The 22,581-nt window shown below is 55.2% G+C and overlaps 1 protein-coding gene across 12 annotated transcripts; it reads left to right on the forward strand.

The window, feature by feature from the left end:
• The first annotated feature begins 118 nt into the window (after positions 1-118).
• Scrib (scribble planar cell polarity protein) lies at positions 119-22,384 on the forward strand. Of its 12 annotated transcripts, none has more exons than XM_060389239.1 (38): positions 119-868; positions 2,292-2,409; positions 2,538-2,616; positions 2,688-2,777; positions 2,868-2,924; positions 3,018-3,081; positions 3,185-3,259; positions 3,326-3,470; positions 3,896-4,014; positions 4,810-5,009; positions 5,084-5,250; positions 5,338-5,465; positions 5,561-5,686; positions 6,404-6,562; positions 7,097-7,468; positions 8,397-8,459; positions 8,974-9,063; positions 9,615-9,692; positions 10,385-10,708; positions 10,812-10,892; positions 10,971-11,228; positions 12,118-12,228; positions 12,333-12,626; positions 12,696-12,878; positions 17,616-17,726; positions 17,803-17,859; positions 18,007-18,081; positions 19,431-19,493; positions 19,984-20,067; positions 20,224-20,322; positions 20,408-20,591; positions 20,669-20,816; positions 20,902-21,087; positions 21,170-21,312; positions 21,388-21,425; positions 21,549-21,623; positions 21,872-21,923; positions 22,011-22,384. In XM_060389239.1, the coding sequence occupies exons 1-38, from the start codon at positions 710-712 to the stop codon at positions 22,154-22,156; spliced, it is 5,001 nt and encodes a 1,666-aa protein (XP_060245222.1). In that variant the 5' UTR covers positions 119-709; the 3' UTR covers positions 22,157-22,384. The 12 variants fall into 12 exon arrangements, with proteins under 12 accessions (XP_060245222.1, XP_060245224.1, XP_060245223.1 ...); XM_060389238.1 differs by having other exon boundaries at positions 120-868; positions 5,335-5,465; XM_021658446.2 differs by having other exon boundaries at positions 125-868; positions 5,335-5,465; positions 20,432-20,591.
• The last annotated feature ends 197 nt before the right edge of the window (positions 22,385-22,581 follow it).

The following is a 22,581-nucleotide window of genomic DNA, read 5'->3' on the forward strand; positions in this document are numbered from 1 at the left end:
GCCAAGACACTAGTGATCGGGAAGGGTGTTGAGCATGCTATGCAGGGTTGAAGAGGAGGGACGAGGTATGGCGGTGGGAGGTGTGCGTTGCTTTATTTCCATTTGTGGGTAGTGCTGGCTTGCAGCCGCTCACGTGAGGTCTCAGTTCGGTCCAAAAAAGTGAGGCGCTGTAGGTTAGGAACCTACGTTATTACAGCTGCTGTGGCGGGTTACGTTGGAGCGGAGCCGGAAGTCCCGACATGCCCTGCGCGAGACTGCTACGGGTCGTCAGAGGCGCCACGCCGCAGGGCCCTTTGGGAACTGTAGTTTTGAGCACGGAGGGCGGGACCTAGGCTTCCCGGCGGGCTGCGCGGCTGGGCGGTTGTCGCGGGCAGCGGCGGCGGTTCCGGCTGCGGTGCTGCGGGCGTACGAGCTGCTAGGTGAGCAGGCCAGGCGGGATGCGGAGCCGCCGCCGCGCCCCCAGCGCCTGAGAAAACGCTGCTGGGTCAAGTCTCACTACCAGCTGGGCGCTGCCCTCCGAGCCTACAGCTCGTACTGAACGCAGGCCGATCCTAGCGCCGACCCCGGCCGCAGTCCCGGTCCCGGCTGCCCGCCCCACCCCCGCGCGCGCCGCTCCGCCTGCGCCCGGCGCTCATGCGGGCCGAGCCCCGCCCCCCGGTCCGAGCCCGCCGAGCGACTCCCGAGCCCGCGCTCACTGCCCGCCCGCATCATGCTGAAGTGCATCCCACTCTGGCGTTGCAACCGGCACGTGGAGTCGGTGGATAAGCGGCACTGCTCGCTGCAGGCTGTGCCAGAGGAGATTTACCGCTACAGTCGTAGCCTGGAGGAGCTGCTGCTCGATGCCAACCAGCTGCGCGAGCTACCTAAGGTGAGCGGTCGCCGCACCTGCTGCCCCGTCCGCGGGCCCGCGCTCAGTTCTCTGGGCAGTGTGTGACTTCTGGGGCGGCCGGCTGGAGCGAGACCTAAGCAGGCGCTGCCCGGGCTCGGCACCGCAACCTCCAGCCGGCCCGGCTGGTTCCTACTGGCCAGAGCCCCGCCCCAGCCAGCCCCACCCTCCCCAAGCCGCCTGTGTTGGCACCTGGTGGCAGCCTGTTTGGGGACTGGGTGGATACTGAGCCTAAAAGGGGAGCCAACAGAGAAACCGGTGAGAGCACAGGAGGTGGATGGGACCAAGGTGCGAGGCTGACCTGGGCTAGCAACTGTTACAGTTTGCTGGGCTGCTTTAAAGGTAGGGGCCTGTTTTTTTTGTGTTTTTTTTTTTTTTTTTTTTTGTTTTTTTGTTTTTTTTGCTTTGTTTTGTTTTTTAAACCGTGTTGTGCTCTCCATTTTTTTTCTTGGTGCAGCGCTGAGTGGTACCATCCTAAGACACTGGCAGTGTCAGATCTATTCTGTCATCTCTCGTGGAGGGCCCACCTCTCACTGCCTGTGTTCCTTCCTGTCGGTTTGTTATTGGTTTTGTTGTTGTTCTGAGGCCACACTAGAAAGAAGACCAGAAGAAGCAAGTCATGAAAAATTTACTTTTCTGAGATGGGGGCTCAGTAGTCTGATATTTTTGAGGTTTGGTGGCACGTGGTGTAGCCCCACTCCGGGTCAATCTGTGACAGCCCCTGTTCTTTATAGACCTCTGTGATAGCCATGTGTGAACCCTGGAAATGTTGCACTTGTGTTTCCCTTGTGCTTTGTTGTTACTTTTTTGTTTTGTTTGTATTTTGAGACAGGGCTTCTCTGGCTAGCTTTGGCTATCTTGGAACTCTCTCTGTGTAGACCAGGCTGGCCTTAAACTCAGCGATCCACCTGCCTCTGCCTCCTGAGTGCTAGGATTAAAGATGAGTGCCACTCCCTGGCTGTCTCTGGTGCTTTTATTATTGGTCTCTTGATGGTCTTTGTCGATCTCTTGCTGTTCGTTGCTGGGATACTTGAAGAGAGACAGTTTGGGTAGTGGGTAGGATACTGGGAGTGACCCATAGGGCAGAGGGCAGGGACTGTCCATTTGGGAGCTGATGACATTTTACCTGGGCTGTCTTATCTGGGATGCAGAGCAGTGATGGTGCATATGACAAATGACATGAGAGAGACCAGGCATCAAGTGGGCAGGGACGTGTTTTGCATGTTTCTCTGCCTGGTTTCCAGCACACTGGGTGTCATGGCTGGACCCCCAGAACCTTGTGTGACCTGGGACACACAGAGGTCTAGGGAGCTGTGGCTGGGATCCTCCTGGTCTAGAACCTCAACTCTACCCTTCAGCCTTTGGCTGTAGAGCTTGTTCACCTGATCGCTTCTTTTGCCCACAGCCTTTCTTCCGGCTCTTGAACTTGCGAAAGCTGGGCCTCAGTGACAACGAGATCCAGCGGCTGCCCCCTGAGGTGGCTAACTTCATGCAGCTGGTGGAGCTGGACGTGTCTCGGAATGGTGGGCAGGCAGGCCAGGGCGGCACCCTGACTGTGTCAGAGGAGGGTGGGTTTGGGGGGGGGGGGTTGTCCTTCCTGCGAGCTCCTGAGGCTGCGTCATCCTCATGGCAAACCCCTATCCACACACAGATATCCCTGAGATACCAGAGAGCATAAAGTTCTGTAAGGCTCTGGAGATTGCAGACTTCAGCGGGAACCCCCTGTCCAGGTAAGTGTCTCCCACGGGAGGTTCTGTAACTCTTCAATGGCTATCTGAGGTCGGCTGCTTCCTTTTCTCAGGCTTCCTGATGGCTTCACACAGCTGCGCAGCCTGGCTCACCTGGCCCTGAACGATGTGTCGCTCCAGGCACTGCCTGGAGATGTGGGCAAGTGAGTATCCCCTTGTTGAGTGGATCTGTGTATAGGGAGTACTTTGTCTTGGTCTTGCCTTCCTCAGCCTTGACCCTTGGTCTCTTTTAGCCTGGCTAATTTGGTGACCCTGGAACTCCGGGAGAACCTGCTTAAATCACTCCCTGCGTAAGTTTGGGGCCTCCACCCAGACCGTGGTAGAGCTGTGCTGGGGGTTGGACTGAGTGGCCACATCAAGACTTTTTTTTTTTTTTTCTGCAGGTCCCTGTCTTTCCTGGTCAAGCTAGAACAGCTGGATCTGGGAGGCAATGATTTGGAAGTGCTGGTGCAGTGAGGGCTGCCTGGGGAAGGGAGGTGGGGTGTGGGGCAGCTGCTGCTGGAGGATGTTATACCGGACTGATTTCTCCTGTCTTTGTCCCTTCTTGCAGCCTGACACTCTGGGGGCTCTGCCTAACCTCCGGGAGCTATGGTTAGACCGAAACCAATTGTCAGCACTGCCCCCGGTAAGTGAGGGTGAGACTGGCTTTATCCCTCTACTTGATGCCCTTTGACCTCTTGCTTGCCTTCAGGAGCTAGGAAATCTGCGGCGGCTGGTATGCCTGGATGTGTCAGAGAACCGGCTGGAGGAGCTGCCGGTGGAGTTGGGTGGGCTGGCACTGCTCACAGATCTGCTGCTTTCCCAGAACCTGCTTCAGCGGCTGCCAGATGGCATTGGTCAGTGTGCCCAGAGGGCCCTGGGGACTTTTGACTCTCATTAGTGCCCTCATGAGGTACCAGAAGGTGCCTCGGGTTAGAACCTGACCTTACCCAGACCAGAGGTGTCCAAAAAGGGAAGGTTAAGATAGGGCTGGATTTGGATACTTTGTCATCCAATTAATACTCAAGGGTGAGAGTAGCTTGATATGACAAGAGTTGAGAGTTTGGATTTACAGGGGTCAGAGGATGGGGAGGAGCTTTGGAAGCTGAGCTGGTCTGCAGTAAGAAGGGTTGGGGCCATGGTGAGCATAGGGAATCTTGGAGTCCTCAGAGAAACAGGTTATTGCTGGAACATGGGACCAGGCTGTGGCTGTTCTGAGGACCAACATCCTCACGTGCCCTTGACCTGATTCAATCTAGTCACCATGTCTCCTTGATGCCAGGTCAGCTGAAGCAGCTGTCCATCCTGAAGGTGGACCAGAACCGACTCTGCGAGGTGACTGAGGCCATAGGGGACTGTGAGAACCTCTCTGAGCTGATCCTCACAGAGAACCTGCTAACGGTAGGACAGCCCTGAGGCACCAAGCCATTTAGGGTGTGCTGAGTGCAGTCAGTGCGAATATGTAGCAGGAACACAAGCACTTGATGGCAGTGGCATGTGCTGGTGGTGGCTTATCCCAAGGGAAGTGCTTGCTAGGGCATCCTCAGGGTCCGGGGAAAGAGCTCACTGGCATAAGATGGCCTAGGACCTAGGACTCTGCCAGCTAAATTAGCTCAGGCTGTGCTTTTTCACATGTGTGGTATCTGGCCAGAGAGGACTAGAAAGAAGGCAAGGGCAAATCAGGTAGGAAGGAGGCTGCACTTCAGTATGTGTTGTTCTGTTGTTATGAGGGAGAATAGAAGCTGTAGGGCCCAAACTTGAGGTGTCTGTGGTAATGTTAGTCTCAGGCTGAGACACAGACTGTCCTGTGGGTGGTGTGGAACTTTGCTATATGTGGGGCACCCACAATCATGGACGTGAGAGAAGAGCATGCCTTGGAAATGAAAGAACAGGTATGAGTAGTGGAGGGCTCACAGAGACATGATGACCTTGATAGACTGAGCTGAAGGGCTGTAGGAGAGGGCCAGAGATGACAGTCGGGAGTCTCAAGTGGTCTGACAGAGCGTTTCCTTAAGGAGGGAAAAAGGGTGTGGCAACTGGTTCCATGGCCTAGTCACCTAGCCATAGTTTCTGAGGGCTGTGGGGAACCCTCCTGAACTAGCCAGTTTACCTGAAGGGAGACCTTTACTTTCCCAAAGCCTCTTTTTGCTCGGGGGATTTTTTTGTCCGCTTCAGATCCTTCCTTTTCCCGGCCAGGCCTTACCCCGCTCTCTGGGCAAGCTGACCAAACTGACTAACCTTAATGTGGACCGGAATCATCTTGAGGTGCTGCCACCTGAAATTGGAGGCTGTGTAGCCCTCAGTGTCCTCTCTTTGAGAGACAATCGCCTGGCTGTCCTTCCCCCTGAGCTTGCCCATACAGCTGAGCTGCATGTGCTTGATGTAGCTGGGAACCGGTGAGTGTCTGTGTGGCCCCTGGGGACCAGCCTACATCCTCTGTGTGTGCTGACTATGCCTGCCTGGCTTCCAGGCTGCGGAGTCTGCCATTTGCGCTCACCCACCTCAACCTCAAGGCACTGTGGCTGGCTGAGAACCAGGCACAACCCATGCTCCGCTTCCAGACTGAGGATGATGCCCAGACTGGTGAAAAGGTGCTTACCTGCTACTTGCTGCCCCAGCAGCCCTTGCCAAGCCTCGGTAGGTTGCTGATGGCGGGGTCTTGAATGGTGGGTGGTTGAGGTAGAGAGACCAGCACAGGTCCCTGACTCTTGCCTCCCACAGAAGACCCAGGACATCAGAGCAGTCCCTCAGAGAGCTGTAGTGATGCCCCTCTGAGCCGTGTCAGTGTCATCCAGTTTGTGGAGACCCTTGAAGGTGATGAGGATGCTGAGGAAGCTGCAGCTGAGAAGCGGGTATGGAGGGGTGGGGACTCTGGGCGGGGCGCTTCCATCCCGCCCCTGCCTGACCCCTTCCTGGCCTCTGTTCCTCATCCCTATCCCCATGGCAGGGCCTACAGCGTAGGGCCACACCTCACCCAAGTGAGCTCAAGGTGATGAAGAGGGGCATTGAAGAGCGCCGGAATGAGGCCTTCATCTGCAAGCCTGACCCCATCCCACCCTCACCTTCAGAGGAGGTAGGTGTGAAGGGATTAGGAGACCTGGATGTCCTTCCATCCTGGCAATGGGAGCTGTGAGGGCAGAGGCTCCACAGGGAAGGGACCTAGAGATAAGCTGGCGAATGGGACTGGGACCACACAGGCAGGCAACAGCTGAAGGTCGTGCTGGGCAAAGGGTGCAGGTGGGCGTGTCTCATGTGGTCCCTGCAGTGGAGTCAGAATAAGGCATAGCCAGGATTGGGGTTTCCCAGGGCCAGGTGCTTGGCATGCCATGGGGTCGGGCTGAAGGAAGGCTCTATTGTCTCCATCTGTACCTGGAAAGGAGTTTGATGTTAGAGCAGGCAGGTCGTTTCCATATTAACGGAGCTTCTATGGTCAGGGCTCTGGAATGTTTCTGGGTATCTGGGCACAGTGGCTGGGCAGACAGGGCACATGCTGGCCATGCCTGGCTACTTCCCAACTTGGATAGGAATAGAGCTCACTTGAGGCTGATGTCCTCCTGGGATCTTTTTTGTTCATTCTCCTGAATCTGGGAGAAGGCCTTGCTAAGGTCTGGGGCCATAGAAAAATGACCTTGCATGACTCTGGATGTAGACCGGGAGTGATTGCAAGAAGTGAGCCTGCTGGGGATGTTCTGATCAGGACAGTGGGAAGCCTAGCAGAGATCTGCCACATGGGTGTCGGTCGCCTCTGGTGACAAACTTCTGTGCAGCCTGACACCACCACTTGCTGCAGGAGAAGAGGCTGAGTGCAGAGTCTGCCTTGAGTGGCGGCTCCGCCCCTTCAGCAAGCACAGCCTCCGAAGGTGAGCCTGAGATCCTCCTGGCTGAGGTGCCAGACCAGCAAGAGGCTATACCTGGGCAGGAGGAAGATACAGAGGAAGACTATGAGGAGGTAAGGGCAGGCAGGGAGGAAGCCCGTAGGCCAGAAAAAGGACTGTCTGGGATAGATGCTGCCCATCCTATGTGTCTTCCTGAGACAGATGTGTGATTGGGCCATGCCAGATGCTGGCTGAGTAGCAGTGGGGTATCAAAGGGCTTCCAGTGGCAGTTAGTACAAAGTGTGATATAGGGTGGTGGTGCTGAGGGCTCCTGGGACAGGTTCTGGGGTAGGGTAAAGTTCACTTCTCAGCCAAGCCTGATACTGTCAGGTTTAGCACCTGTATGCTTTTTCTAGATGGTGGCCCCCCTTTACTGACCCCGCGTCCACCTAGCAGGTTCTTAAGTTCCGCTTATATTACTGTGTATGTCTGGGAAGAGCAGTGTCTTCTGGTCTTAGCTGAATTTTCTGTGTACTTCTACATGCACTGCAGGGAACTGGTCAGCCTCAGGCTGTTACCTGCAGGGATCAGCCTGTCAGCGCCCCATAGCTGGACCCTAGAGGAGTGAGCCAGGGCCAGGCTGCCACCTCATCTTTCTACCCACTTAGCCCACAGTGCACTTCGCAGAGGACACACTCCTACCCAGGGAAGATGGTGAATATGAAGAGGGGCAGCCTGAAACTCCCTGGCAACTGCCCAGTGGCCGGCAGAGGCTCATCCGAAAAGACACGCCCCATTACAAGAAGCACTTCAAGATCTCCAAGCTCCCACAGCCCGAAGCTGTTGTGGCCCTGTTGCAGGGGGTGCAGACAGACAGGGAGGGCCCCACTGGAGGTTGGCACAATGGCCCCCACACACCTTGGGCTCCTCGGGCCCAGGAGGAGGAAGAAGAGGAGGAGAACAGGGTTGAGGAGGAAGGCGAGGCCACCACAGAAGAAGAAGACAAAGAAGAGGCTGTGGCTTCTGCTCCCTCTGTCAAGGTGTGTCATTCATACCCTATCTGACCCAGGCTCCACTGGCTTAATAGGCTGCTTTGGACCCTGGTGGGTCCAGCAGTATGGTGGGCATCCAGCCCCAGTGTGACAGGCACATAGGTCAGGCCCTGATCCACTGACTTCATGGTTGTCAGGAGAAGAGTAAGGATTGTGTTTGCTATAATGGACGTTGTGGTCACCATGTGCTCATCACTTAGTCCCAGGGGTTTCCTGATGTTGATCTTACTTGAAGTTCTTGGCAGCTCTCTGGGGCTGCCTGGTGGGGTGGGAAGTCTGGGGTGCTTGGAAGCTGAGAGCCCCTCTGTCCTGTGTGCTCAGGAAACTTGGACAAAGTCCTCCTCAGGAGCTACTGGCTCTCCCAGTATCCCTCTTGCCTCAGGAAGTGACCAGCCTTGAGGCTGTGTTCCTGGTCTGTGGTCCATCTTGTGGGTCTGGTGGAAGCTCTTGTGCCTGGTCAGTTCTTTCTGGGGTTCAGGCAGATCTGTAAGGCGGTGGCACCTCTTCCTTATCCTCATACTTGATTTTGTTGGCTCAAAAAGAATCTACCCACTAAACTGGGGACTCATTGAGGCCAGAGAAAGCCCCAGCTACTACAGTGCTCCTACCCTCAGAGTATAGGCTGATGATACATGATATCTGGGGCAATTTTGGGCTTATGTCAGGGACAACCAGTAGTAGAACTGCCCCTCTGGAGCCTTCATCCCATGGCCAAGCCATACCATATAAGTGGGCTACAGAGTCACGCATGATTTTACAGACTGGGGGGGATCTAGGTGAGAAGGGGCTGAGTCAGATCACAGGAGCTTGATGGGATCTTCCTTCTGTCCTGTCTACTCGTGGTGAGGGCTGGGTAAGGTGGTGGCAGTTCCCAGCGGTGGCTAACTTGCATGCCTCGCTGCTCCTGTCCTAACAGGGGGTGTCGTTTGACCAGGCCAATAACCTGCTGATAGAGCCTGCTCGCATTGAGGAGGAAGAGGTCTGTACTGCTCCCTGCTGCTCTTTGCTCTGGGCCCGGGGCTACTGCTGACTTGCTTCCTGGGCTGCGGGCTCTCACTTCTCCCCACCTCCATGGCTCCAACTCAGACCCTCTCCCAGAGGAGTTCCTGACAGCTGCCACAGAGCTGGGGTTCTGGATCCCCTTCCCAGGGTCTCCTGGTCCCCTAGCAGGGCAAGATGTCGCCACACCAGGACGGCCTGTCCCGTAGGGGGGGTGAGTGGCAGTATTGGGCCTACTTGAGTTATCCTTATGTACAGGAGCAAGGCTAGGCTTCACTTTCTGGAGGACAGCTAGCTCTGTACTGCATGGGCTAGCTCACAGAAGTTGTGCTTGCCCTGGGATCACAGGAGCCTCCCTGCTTCTCTTTGCTACCCACGTGGGCAGACACCCAGGGGTGAGCTGAATGTGGTTGTCTGTGGCCAGTCCTTCCCACTGCTGGAAGCACCTGGGCATCTCAGGTCTTTTCAGGCATCTGTGTCCACTCTGTTTTCAGTTAACACTCACCATCGTGCGGCAGACCGGGGGCCTGGGCATCAGTATCGCAGGGGGCAAAGGTTCCACCCCCTACAAAGGAGATGATGAGGTGAGCAGCTGCCTTGTCAATAACCAGGCCCCAGACTCCATGAGCTCTCTCCTGCCCACACTTGCCGCTCTCGTCTCAACAGACTTCCTCTTTCTCTAAGGGTTGTCAGTAGTCACTCAAGATGTCCTGCTCACCATCCTTTAAAATGTGTGTTGTGTGGGCCACTCCAGGGCACCAAGCAGATCCCGGCAGGTGGCCAGGCAGAACATTAGGAGTCTGAGAACAGCTTTCAGGGCGGCTGAGCAATTCCCTCTACAGACAGCTCTTCTGTCCCCATTTTTTTTTTTTCGTGCCAGCTCTGGGGTTAAAAGTCTCTTTCGAGTTTGATTGGTGTATTGTAGCATCTTGGGCTAGAGCCTCTCCAGTAGCTGAGTACAGCCCTTCTGGCCTGCTCTTCTGCTTCATACACTGGAGGTCTTTGAATCCTCCCTGGAGGCCAGGCCAGGCCAGGCCTGTGTTTGTAGGAAACAGTTCTCACTGTTCACACCCATAAGGAGAAGGTGCTTGGCTCTGCTTGTGCTCTGGTGGACCAGCGCCCGCTTGTCCTCCAGGGCATTTTCATCTCTCGCGTGTCTGAGGAGGGTCCTGCAGCCCGCGCTGGAGTCCGAGTGGGTGACAAACTTCTCGAGGTGAGTAGTGACCCCCTTACAAGGGAGAGCTGTGCCCTCCAAGGTCCACGTAGTCCTGTGGCTGTTTTCATCAGGAAGCGGGGGCCCTGTCTTCCCCATCCAGAAGGTGTCCAAAGATATTGAGCCTTTAAACAATAAGCTCTCCATGCCAAGTTTCCTCTTCATCTGAGTATAGGGGTATAGGTTGGTAGCAAATCACTAGCCTACATGCATGATATTTTGGGTCTGACCCCCAGTACTACAGGGGGTATGGTGTAACAGCTAGGGTCGGACCTCAGCAGTCCTGGTAGGTAGGTTTCTGCCTGTCTCCTTGGCCATTTGAAATCTCACAGGAAAGCTTTGATTTTCGGTGGGGACAAGGGTGAGTGAGGCAGAAGAGTGCTCTGGGGTTCTAGACCAGGAGAGTTTGGGGAAAGGGGTGCTGGTGTTCCTCATGCTTTCTTGCTCAGCTCTAATCCCTGCTCGACCTAGGAGCATGTGTAGTTGGCAACATAATACCTAGGCAGTGACAGTTTCTGAGAACGAGAGCACCAGTGTAGGATTGCTACAGGCGTCTGCCTGTGCCTCATGGCTAGCCTGGATCTTGGCATGGAGAGGAACATAAAAAGAGCATAAACGCACTATCTGAACGTCAGGCTGGCTCTGCCTGAATGCTGACTTGTGCCTTAGTCTTTGTCTTCTGTTGTCCACAGGTGAATGGTGTGGCCTTGCAAGATGCTGAGCACCATGAGGCTGTAGAAGCACTTCGGGGGGCAGGTGCCGCTGTGCAGATGCGAGTGTGGAGGGAAAGAATGGTGGAGCCTGAGAACGCAGTCACCATCACCCCCCTTCGCCCTGAGGATGACTATAGTCCCCGGGAGCGGCGGGGAGGTGGCCTGCGCCTGCCCCTACTTCAGCCGGAGACTCCTGTACCCCTCCGCCAGCGCCATGCTGCCTGTCTTGTGCGCAGTGAAAAGGGGCTGGGCTTCAGCATTGCTGGTGGAAAGGGCTCCACGCCTTACCGAGCTGGTGATGGGGTGAGGCAGCGGCTTGGGGTGTAGAGGGGCCCTATCCCTGAGGAGCATAGGAATGTCAGGTCTCCAGTATCATGGCTTCAGTGTGCCTTCTCCATTCCTACAGGGCATTTTCATATCCCGCATCGCAGAGGGAGGCGCTGCCCACCGTGCGGGAACTCTACAGGTTGGCGACCGCGTCCTCTCGGTGAGTGGGGCCAGGTGTGGCCTGACTAGTGCCCTTTGCTTATCTTGTTCACCCTCTCTGACGTGAGTGTCCCTGCAGATCAACGGAGTGGACGTGACTGAGGCGCGGCATGACCATGCCGTCTCCCTGCTGACTGCTGCTTCCCCTACCATCTCCCTGCTGCTGGAGAGGGAGATGGGAGGGGCTTACCCACCTAGCCCCCCACCGCATTCCTCCCCAACCCTTCCTGCTGCTGTTGCTGCTACCATGACCACTGCCATCCCCGGGGAACCTGTTCTACCTAGGCTGCCCCCCAGCCTGTTGGCCACTGCCTTGGAAGGACCATACCCTGTGGAGGTGAGGCGCCCACCAATATCCCACTCAACATCTGCTCGGCTCCCGGGGTAGAGTAAAAGCCCTCCCAGGATCCCCTGCTCGTAACTGGTGGAGCGCTCTAGACGGAAAGTAGTACCCAGCCTGTCTTCTCTTTTTCTTTCTTTTTAAAATTTCAGTTCTTTGTTTTTGTGTTTGGTTTTTTTTTTTTATTGTTCTCTCATATATTATACCCCAACTGCAGGTTTCCCTCCCTCCCCTTCTCCCAGTCTCTCTTCCTCCAGATCTGCCCTTCCTTTTCCCTTCAGAAAAGGGCAGGCCTCCCAGGGCAGTCCAGCAGATATGCATGGCGTATCAAATGGCAATAAGATTAAGCTCATCCCCTCATGGGCAGCACAGTAGAAGGGAAGGGGTCCCAAAAGCAGACAGAAGAGTCAAAGATAGCTCCTGCTCCCACTGTTAGGAGTCCCACAAGAACACTAAGCTACATAACCATAACATACATGCAGAGGACATAGCTCAGACCTGTACAGGCTCCCTGATTGTTGCTTTAGTTTCTGTGAGCATCTATGAGGCCTGGTTAGTTGATTCTGTGGGCTGTATGCTTGTGCTGTCCTTGACCCCTTGGTATCACCTTCTATGTGCCCAAGAAGCTAAGATAACCCAGTCAGCTTCTGAGTTGTTTCCCATCTGCCCTAGCATAATCTGCCAGTGCCTGCTCTGTTGCATGCTCTAGTCAGTAAGGATGTTTAGATGTCAGGCTGTGTGCATGTCTGGGTAGCAGACTGCTCCACAAGTAGGTGGGCCAGCGTGGGCCCATCCATCTTGCCTGCATTCCTTGCAGAGCCCTTGCCAGTATAGAATCCCTTTCACCCTTGCCATGTTCTGACTGGGGCCCACCCTGTGTCCCCAGGAAATCTGCCTGCCCAGGGCTGGTGGCCCACTGGGGCTTAGCATCGTAGGAGGTTCTGATCACTCCAGCCACCCGTTTGGTGTCCAGGATCCTGGTGTATTCATCTCTAAGGTAAATAGGCCTGGCGGGCAGCTCTGCAAGAAGCAGACACCCCTGGCCCTCCGGGCAGCCACCAATGCAGCCAGGTCTACCGGATATGCTCTCCTACCCTCTAGGTGCTTCCCCGGGGCCTAGCTGCTCGCTGTGGCCTTCGGGTTGGGGACCGCATTCTAGCAGTGAACGGGCAGGATGTCCGGGAGGCCACCCATCAAGAGGCAGTGAGTGCCCTGCTCAGGCCCTGCCTGGAGCTGTGTCTGCTGGTGCGGAGGGACCCACCCCCTCCAGGAATGCGGGAGCTGTGCATCCAGAAGGCCTCTGGGGAGAAGCTGGGTATCAGCATCCGAGGAGGTGCCAAGGGCCATGCGGGGAACCCCTGTGACCCCACAGATGAGGGCATCTTTATCTCCAAGGTGAGAACTCTCCCTTCCTGGGGCCATGGATGGGCACCTGGTTCCGGTCTCACACTGTTCTCCCTATAGGTGAGCCCCACAGGAGCTGCTGGGCGTGACGGGCGGCTGCGTGTGGGGCTGCGGCTGCTAGAGGTGAACCAGCAGAGCCTACTGGGCCTCACACATGCTGAGGCAGTGCAGCTGCTGCGCAGTGTGGGTGACACCCTCACCGTGCTTGTCTGCGACGGTTTTGACACCAGCACGGCCCCGGAGGTTAGTTGCCTCCCCTGTGCCGTCCTAGCACTCTGACCTTTGTAGCCTGGCAGAGTCTCTCTGCTTCAGTCTCGAAAGTATTTAGCAGTTGTCGGTTACCTGCATGTGGGAATGGTGGTACTGTGTGTGGAGGCTCTTTTCTGAGCCCTCGTCACTCTCCTGTCTGGAGGCTGTGGTCTGGGCAGGCGGGTGTGTAGAGGTGGGTGTATCTGTATGAGGCTGTGGTCTGGGCAGGCGGGTGTGTAGAGGTGGGTGTATCTGTATGAGGCTGTGGTCTGGGCAGGCGGGTGTGTAGAGGTGGGTGTATCTGTACGCCTGTCAGGTCCCGAGAGAAGAGCAGCAGTAGGGCTCTGGGGAGGCAGTACTTGAGAGCATGTGGCAGCTAATTGAAAGGACAAGAAGCCCTGCGCAGAGTCTCCCTGTACCCCACCCTCCCAAAGCAGGAAGGCAGCTTCCTAGCCCTGCTGGCTCTTAGGGTACCCCTCTGGCAGACCCCTTGGTGGAGCTTACTCCTACCTTCTGGTTACTGGCTTCTCTCTGTGTCACGGGGTAGAGCCTCTTCCATTGTCCTGCTCGCTGGCACAGAACAAGAATGTCCAGCCATCAGAACTAGGCCTAGGCCTAAGAGGCAGGCACTCTGGAACAGTTTCCCTCTAGCCTCATTGCTCTTCATGGGGTTCATGCTTTGTCATTGTTCTTCCTTGTGACTGCTGTCCTTGGGAACCCTCAACATCTTCACCTGTAGGTCTGAGTCTTCGTGGGGTCTTTATGTGCACTGGCTGCCTGCTGTTCCCTAGCATCCTTACTAGCCATGCTGGTCTCCACTGTGTTGGTGGCTGTATTACCACTCCCTATAGCTTTTATTCCTTCAGCCTTAGGGACAGGAAACCCTCCTAGGTTGGTCTTCTTTTGCAGTGGATCTCTGGATTAGTGGCTTCCTGTCAGATGCTGGCAGAAAGGTTCTCTCTGGCCACATACCCTGCACCTTGTCCCAGACTAGCTGGTGAGCATCACTTGGCTGGGACACAGGTTAGCCTTTGTTTTAACATGTGGATGGGTACTGGGCTCGATGGAGCCTGTGCCAGGTGCTGTTCCCTTGGACTTAAAGATGGTCCTTGTCCCACTTTTCAAGAGAATCCTTCATCCTGGTGTGTGTGTGTGTGTGTGTGTGTGTGTGTGTGTGTGTGTGACTTCTGAGTGATGTAATCCCTAGAGAAGATTTTTTTTATTTACTTACATTAGCACACATTTAAAACTGTGTGTTGCTTCATGCATACTACACATTTTTAGTTCAGAACGAAGCTCTCTGGAAAGAGTGTGAGCTTCCAGCACTGGAGAGCTGCTGTGGTCCTGGTTCCCTGGGCTCTGCATCTGGTCCTTGCTGTTGTAACCCAGGCTGTTCCTCCAGTGTTTGGGTGGCTCATGAATGTAGGGAAGCGGCTGTGTGAGTCCCGCCAAAGCCCATCTGGATATTCATCTGAATCGTGTCTGGGGATCCACATATCACTCTGGCTGCCCTGGAACTCATTATGTAGACTAGACTGATCTTGAACTCACCAAGATCTTCCTGCCTCTGCCTCTGCCTCTGCCTCTGATGTGCTAAGATTACAAGTGTTTACCACCAAGCCCAGCTGTTTTTTTTTTGTTTTGTTTTGTTTTTTGTTTTTTTAACAAAAACTTCCCCTGTGGAAGACTGTGAAAGCAGCATCCTGTTTTCCAACACATTGATCCCCTGCCCCTCCCTCCCACATACACACTGTTTTTTAAGACAGGTTTTGTCTGTGTAGCACCACTGGCTGTCCTGGAACTCACTCTGTGACCAGGCTGACCTTGAACTCACAGAGATCCACCAGTCAGTCTCTGCCTCCTGAGCACTGGGATTAAAGGCGTGTGCCACCTTCCCAGCTTTTCTTCCTAGGCTGTTGGCAGCTGACTGTACCAGAAGGTTTCATTTGGAATTACAATGTTTCTGAACTGGGGCTGTTTTCATGTCATAAGTTGATGTAGGCAGAAGAGATAAGTGTCTGTACCATGTCAGTCCTGGGGAGTGAACTCAGCTCATCAGTCTTGGCAGCAGGTGCCTTTCAACTCCCTGAGCCATCTTGCTGGCCCGGCACCTCACTTTTCTCAGACTACCCGCTTGAGTCATCTGGGCCTGTTTGACCTGTGGGATCAGTTTGCCAGCTGTTACAGTGGCTTGTTCCGTCATCTACCTCCCTCGGGCTTTCGGGTAGTGGGGGCGCTGGCTCTCTCTTGCCTGCCCCATGCTAAGGACTGGTGTTCTCAGCGCGCCTGCGGGGTGTGCCTAGATCTAGGCTCTTACTTGCCATCAGACCTGCAGCTGGTCAACTCCCCAGCCTCTCCCCACAGCAGCTGCTGGGTCCTGACAGGGGTGCTGTTACAGGCCAGTGCAGCTCCCCCACCTCACTACTGCTCTAGAGGGCCTGAGTCATTGCGGGCTCTCAAAGGAAACTTTTTACTTTGCTTTCCTGTGTGTTTCGTGTAGAGTATTTCCTGTTGCCTCTCTAGTTCTCCCCTGTGGGTCACACGGTCATCTTTCTCATCACACTGGCTCATCTTGCCAATCCAGATGGTACTCGACTTGCAGTGGCTGGACACAGGGCTTGGTGACTTGACAGCGGTGCAGCAGTGGTATCCACAATAGAACCTGCTTCAGCGCCCCCTACCCCGTACCTGCACCCCAGCTAGAGCCATCTTGAAGAACACCAACTCTCTTGTCCTCGTCACACTCTCAGTCTGAGTGCCTGAGCTGTGCGTGAGTGAGTCTTCACATCTCACTCTTGCTTCTCCCTGGGCATTTCCTGTCAGGGCTGCCTTCTTCCTGGTGGCGTCTTGTTCGCATCTTACCCATCAGCAGACTTGTCTTTCCAGGTAGTATACATTAGTCACAGTCTTGTTTTCATTTAGATTTATAATCTTATGTGCATAAATGTTTTATTTCACTTGTATGAATATATATTCACAGCATGTATACAGGAGCCTGGAAAATCAGAAGAGGGTATAGGATTCCCCTAGAACTGGAGTTTTGGGCAGGTATGAGCCTCCATGTGGATACTGGGAACCGAACCCAGGTCCTCAGCTTTTATTGCTGAGCCATCTAGTCAACCCCAGTCACACTTATTTTGATTGTCACATTCAGTATTGTCTATGGAAGGGGCTTCAGCCTGGGCCTGGGTCATTTGATAGCACCCGTCTGCTCTAGGCACTTCCTGACTTCTGGACTCATCCCACACTTTCTTGCCCAGCTACAGCGTTGGCCATTTCTCCCAGGAGTGCTGATTTCTTCTACTGCACAGAAGCCAAGGTCTAGTGCACTGCTCCTGGTATTGTGCCCAGAGATAGGGACAGTTACTGTGTGAATGGTTACTGTTTGGTTCTTTCTGGAGATGTCGGAAGCCTCCGGTCACTTCGAGGCATTGTCTATCTTTCCAGTCAACACCACAGGTCAGCCTTTCTTGAGGCCTTTTCTGACGTGGGAAACCAGGCTTCCTCATTCTTGCTGTTTTTACTTTTTGCTTAGTCCCTCTGTATGACAGTCCTTCCCACCCCACTGAGCCTGCTTCTCTTGGGTGTCCCAGTACCTTTTTGACTAAATTATTCCAGAAAGTAAGCCTATAGGCACCTTGCTTATTGTTTGATGTAGTAGTGCTCTCAGAACCTGAAAGAGACAAATCTGTCTGCCAGTGTGATGTTCTTACTCAGCTGCTCTAATTTCTAGTGATCCTTGCTTTCTGTGTTCAGCTACTCATTTATTGTTTACAGTTTGTGATCATTGTGCCTTTGTGAATTCACTTTCTTCTGTTCAGTGTCCCCTGCCCCTGCTTGACACCCTTGACCTCAAGTTCCATCTTTCCAAGCGTGAGAAGCTGCGCCCTGTGCCTTCAGTTTCTTTCTTGGTCTCTCCTTTCAGCGGTCTCGGAATAGCTGGGTTTGTGTCTGAGGCCACACTGCATATGGTAGCAGCCCTGATGGCAAGTATGTGGCTATTACCTGCTCTCACCTCCTCTCCCTGTGTTCCTTGGGTGATAGGGGCCTGAGCTAGTCACTTGTGCTTTGTGGGGTAGAAGGCAGCTAGTGCCACGTTTCCATCACCTGTGTTTACTCTTCATCTAAGCACATTTAGGCCCAGGCCATGTGGTCTTCACCTGCCTGCTCCCTTCCAGCACCAACTCGGACACTCCTGTGCTTGCTCTTTCTTCCTCTCTCTCTCCCTCTCTCTCTCTCTCTCTCTCTCTCTCTCTCTCTCTCCTTTCTCAGACTTGCAGACCCACAGAGTGTTGGGTTTCCACTTACAGTGTTTCTGAATTCTTACTCAGCACCCAGACTACACATTTGAGATGCAGCCTATCCATCCCGGAGTGTTACTGTGCTGCCAAGCTGCTCCTTCTCCATCCCATCTTAGTGTCCGTTCCTCCTTCGTTCTCAGAGTGGCCACACGCAGCTTGTTTTATTCCCAAGCTGAGCATGGCTGCTTCACCTTCCTGTCATGTGCAGACAAGACCTACACCCACAGTGATTCCATGAACCTAGGACCACAACTACTCTTTGTCCCTGGAAGGCTGGGGGCAGACACACAAGGGTCATGGGTGCACCAACAGGTTGTTCACAGAGCCTTAAGTGGCCAGCTTGTCGGTAAATGGGGTCTTGGGTCCAGGCCTCAGCATGCCGCCTAAGTGGAACCTCGCCAGCAAGTTTCTCTCACTGCATTTCTTTCAGGTGTCCCCAGGTGTCATTGCCAACCCATTTGCAGCAGGCCTTGGCCACAGGAACAGCCTGGAAAGCATTTCATCCATTGACCGGGAACTGAGTCCTGAAGGTCCAGGCAAGGTCAGGATCAAAGTGGCTGGCAGCGTGGCACTGGCTCTGAGCTGCTAGTTCCTGACCATGTCTGTTCTGCTTACAGGAGAAAGAGTCGGCCAGTCCAGTCCTGTCCTGGGAGCCTGAGTCTGCAGAGACTGTGGTGAGTCCTGCACGGGCTCAGCTTTGAATCCTGGGTAGCCCCTCCTGCTAGGACACTGTAGTGGTGAGCACAGCCCAGGAGTGTCAGGCAGCCACATCCCTGGGACGTAGATCCCCTCTAAGCACTGTGGTCCACTCTGCTCTCCAGGGTCGGAATGTGGAGCCCCTGAAGCTGGACTACCGTATCCTGGCCGCTGTGCCCAGTGCCGGGAGTTTGCAGAGAGTGAGTAATGCATGCTGGATTTCACTCAGCCTGGCCTGTCTGCCCTACTCTCTATCATCTGCCTGTCCATCTTCTCCTTTTCTTAACTGTTTTCCTCCTTCCCTCTTCGAGCTCCTGCTGCCAGGTGGAGTGTCAAGGTCATCAGGTAGAGAACAGAGAACTTTTGTCTTGGATCAGGCAGGGCTTGTAGATGTCTGAGCTGGAGCTTTGCCTCCCAGCAAGGCAACATTTGGGATTTTTGTTGTTGTTGTTTGGCAGTGCTGGGGATACAAGATAAAGCCTCTTGAATGCTACAGTCAAGCAGACATGTCCAGCTCTTGTCTGTAAAACTTTTGACCTTACTTTGTAGTACTTTTTATGATCTCCTCTCATAGTTGCAAAGAGGAGGGCCACTGAAAGCCCCTGACCTCTCGTCTCATATCTACTCCCAAATAGCTGAGGAGGGCAGAGCTTGACCTGCTGAAGGCAGGCTGCTGCGAAGAAGAGGCAGCTGTCATTCCTCTCAGTCGTCCTGGAGGGGATTCACATACATGGCCACTGTGGAGAGGGTGGGCTGAAGCAGCTGCAGCCTGTGGAAGGAGGCCTTGTGGGTGGGGAAGGTTCAGCTAACAGCTGGCCTGGGAGTGGCCACTCAGGGGCCTAAGCTCGGGGTATAGCCTTCAAGACAGTTGTGGGCCTGGGGACAGGCAGAAAGGACATTGGGTCCTCATTGTTCTCCAAGAGGTGTTAAAACTCTCACTCCTAGAAGATGCTGGGATATCATTCTCAGACTGTGAGTGCTAAGGGGTGGGCTTGGCCAGAGCATTGCTGAGCAGTGGGGAGACAGGGAAGGGCCTGGATGTGGAAGTAATACATTCGGATTTTTGGGTCCTAACTCTTCCCCATCCCCGGCAGCCCTAACAGAGAAGCCAGCATGATTTAAAAGAGAGGGAATGGCTGTAGGCTGGGATGTTTCTCTGGCTCGTTGGTGATTGGGAAAGCAGCCTGGGTCAGGTGCTGGTGGTGGCTGGGCTTTTAGGCCCCAATTGTCTGGTTTCAATCTGTGCATCTCCTCCCAGCTCTTGGAGAGCTTATTGCTGCACCCTTGGTAGTAGCCCACTGCTGTGAGCAGGCACCTGACTGTCCAGCATAGGCCCTGGGGAGAGCAGAGGCTGAGGGCTAGGGCCACCTATGTCCAGCCTTGGGGAAGGAGAACCCTTTATGGAGATCTCCTGGTCATCCAAGCCTATCTGGTGGCATTCCTGGACCTGTTCCTATGCTGCCAGGAAAAATGCTCAGACTAATCCCTTCCCTGGGACACACTGAAAGCCCAGCTGACCCTCCTTCCCAACTGCTGTCTCTTTCCCAAGGGACCCTCTGCAACCACTGGAGGGAAGATGACCGAGGCCCCCTGTTCCCCTGGCAGCCAGCAAGTGAGCATCCCAGTCACAGGTGCCCCACTGGGGCAGCAGATGGGTACTGGCATGCAGGGTCTCCTTGGGGTGGTGCGGTCATAGGTCATATGTGGTTTTTGCTCAGGGACACCTTCCTGATTAAACCTGGCCTTGGTGAAGGCAGGGACCTTGCTGGAGGAGTTCAAGCCTTCCAAAAACCGAGCATAAGATCTTTTGTGTACAGTTGCCTTTCCTGTCTCTTGGTCCCCCTTTAGCCCCACCTTCTCCACTGCATGGCAAGGGCCAGATTTCCAGCATTCCTGACAGTGCATTGTTGGGTGGGAGTGGGCACAAAGTCATTCCCAGCCTGGTTCCTGGCCTCAACCTGCCAAGACAGGAATTTGGATGAGTGTCCCTTGTAGCCTACCTTGTCTCCACCTCTCTCTCTCTCTCCTCCTGTCTTTCCCTACTCCCACTCCTGAACCTCTGATCCTGCTCTCCTCTGCCGCCACCCCCTTCCCCTTTGCAGACAAAACCGGGGGTGATCCAGCCATTGGCTCAGGCCTGGCCAACGGGCTCCCCGGCCCCCAGGGGCAGAGGTGGTCCCTGTTCTGTGAGTGCCCTGTTCCTCAGTGGGTGAGGGTGGCAAAGCTTCCAGAAAAGGATGGTGGGGGTGGGTCAGAGGCAGTTGGAGGATATAGCTGGTGGTTCTTGGGGCAGTGGCTCTACTGGGGCAGCTGCCGCAGTCTCACTTATGGCCTTTCCCCAGCCGCCCTCCCCCGATGACCTACCAGCCAATGTGAAGCAGGCCTATAGGGCCTTCGCAGCTGTGCCCACCGTGCATCCCCCCGAGGACAGTGCTGCCCAGGTATGTGCAGTGCTGCCCCGCTGCTACTGCGTGCTCTGTTGGTGGGTGCCCAAGGTGAGCGCCCCCAGGAGAACCTCCAGCCAAGTCTGTGGGCCTGCTCCCCCTCCAGCCTCCAACACCTGGTCCCGCAGCCTCCCCCGAGCAGCTGTCCTTCCGTGAACGCCAAAAGTACTTCGAGCTGGAGGTGAGGGTGCCTCAGGCAGAGGGTCCCCCCAAGCGTGTGTCCTTGGTGGGTGCTGATGACCTACGGAAGATGCAGGAGGAGGAAGGTGAGGAGCCTAGACTTGAGGGGAGGACTGGCTGGGATGAAGACCTAGCCTTGTCTGATATGCCTGCCTGCCCACAGCTCGCAAACTGCAGCAGAAGAGGGCACAGATGCTTCGGGAAGAGGCAGTAACCTCAGGGCCTGACATGGGTCTCACCTCGGACAGGGAGTCCCCAGATGATCAGCAGGAGGCGGAGCAGCCCTGGGCTGTGCCGGGCCATGCAGGAGGGTGAGTGTGGAGGCCGAGCCTCACTACCTGGCTTGTCTGCTGCATGCCCTCCCCCCCCCCAAGTGTGTCATGTCTGCTTCTTCAGCCGCAGCCCATCATCACCCCCACCCCTGGGAGGCAGCGCCCCAGTGAGGACAGCCAAAGCTGAGCGACGCCACCAGGAGCGGTTGCGCATGCAGAGCCCTGAGCTTCCTGCCCCAGAGCGGGCTCTGTCTCCTGCAGAACGCCGGGCTCTCGAGGCTGAAAAGCGGGCCCTGTGGAGGGCAGCCAGGTGAGCACCTCCCCAACCCCCAGCAGACCCTGCCCACTGCACCCCAGGCCCGCTCAGCTCCATTCCCTCTTTGGTTCCACAGAATGAAATCTCTGGAGCAGGATGCTCTCCGTGCACAAATGGTCCTCAGCAAGTCTCAGGAAGGCCGTGGCAAGCGAGGGCCCCTAGAGCGGCTGGCTGAGGCCCCTTCACCTGCACCCACACCGTCACCCACACCATTAGAAGGTATGTGTTTCCAGGGGCCAGCGGAGGGCTCCACCTACTTTTGAGAACTTCTCCCAACACTCTCTTGTTCTCCAGACTTCGGCCTCCAGACAAGTACCTCTCCTGGACGCTTGGTAAGTGACCTACATCTAGGGCCCTTCCCCATACCTGTGGCCTGAAGCAGGAGGGCTCTAGATTCCCCACCAGCCTCACCTCCCTTGCACTCTCTGCCTTTCCCCTCATGCTGTCCTTTCAAGCCCTTGTCTGGAAAGAAGTTTGACTACAGGGCCTTTGCAGCCCTGCCTTCTTCCAGACCTGTGTATGACATCCAGGTACTAGAGGCCAGCTGGCCCATCTGCACGCTCCTACCACCCCTCCTGTGCCTGTCACCTACCCTCTTCCACTCTTTTATGTGTGTTTCCTACTCTGCTTCCTGTATGTGGGGTCTCCCTACCCACCTTGGTTTCAGCCCAGTGTGCTCTGACCCTGCCCCAGGCTCTGTGGGCCTAGCCCAGACAGCCTGTGTGGGTAAGTTTGGGCGGGTCTGGGACCTGCCCTGACCAGCCTGTCTCCCTATCAGTCACCAGATTTCGTGGAGGAGCTGAGGACTTTAGAACCATCTCCCAGTCCTGGTGAGTTGACACCAGTCTGGGGTGGGTGCTGGGCACCCAGAGTTCCGGCCACGCTTGGCTCATGACTTTCCTACCCCTCTGTACCAGGCCCACAGGAAGAAGATGGGGAAGTGGCTCTGGTGCTCCTTGGCAGGCCCTCACCTGGCGCTGTGGGCCCTGAAGACATGACGATGTGCAGTAGCCGTCGGGCCATGCGGCCAGGACGCCGGGGCCTGGGCCCTGTGCCCTCCTAGGGCCAGGGCTCCCCAGACTTAGGGTGGGGAGCCTGCCAGCTTTATCACCTCCCTTACCCCGAGTCATTTAGCCTTGGTGTTAGCATTTTAAAGAGACCCTCAGGGGTTATGGCTTCTGACTAACTGCCCCCGTAGCCGGGATCTCGTGGCGAGACTGTAACTAGTGATGTTTGTACAACCAAAGACTCTATTTTGTGGTTTAAGGAGAATAAAGTTAACTACATTTTACCCTTGGTTGTCCTTTTATCCCTCCACCTCCCTGTACTGCCCCCTCCTGCCCTGTAAGGTGCCAGTGTTCAGGTCTACCTTCCCATATCCTTCTCCCTGACCTTGGTACCGGTTCCCCGTGGGATTTAAAAGCCACTGGTTTTTAGCTTGGGTCCAGCCTAGCCGGGGATATGGAATTCTGCACGTAAATGCCTGGG

This window comes from Meriones unguiculatus, chromosome 8 (assembly GCF_030254825.1).
Source record: "Meriones unguiculatus strain TT.TT164.6M chromosome 8, Bangor_MerUng_6.1, whole genome shotgun sequence".
Lineage (NCBI taxonomy): Eukaryota > Metazoa > Chordata > Mammalia > Rodentia > Muridae > Meriones > Meriones unguiculatus.

Coding starts and splice junctions, on each gene's coding strand:
- Scrib (XM_060389238.1), top strand. CDS start 710: ATGCTGAAGTGCATCCCACTCTGGCGTTGCAACCGGCACGTGGAGTCG. Junction 5,687..6,403: donor CACCCTCACCTTCAGAGGAG/GTAGGTGTGAAG, acceptor CACTTGCTGCAG/GAGAAGAGGCTGAGTGCAGA. Junction 21,924..22,010: donor AGAACCATCTCCCAGTCCTG/GTGAGTTGACAC, acceptor CCTCTGTACCAG/GCCCACAGGAAGAAGATGGG.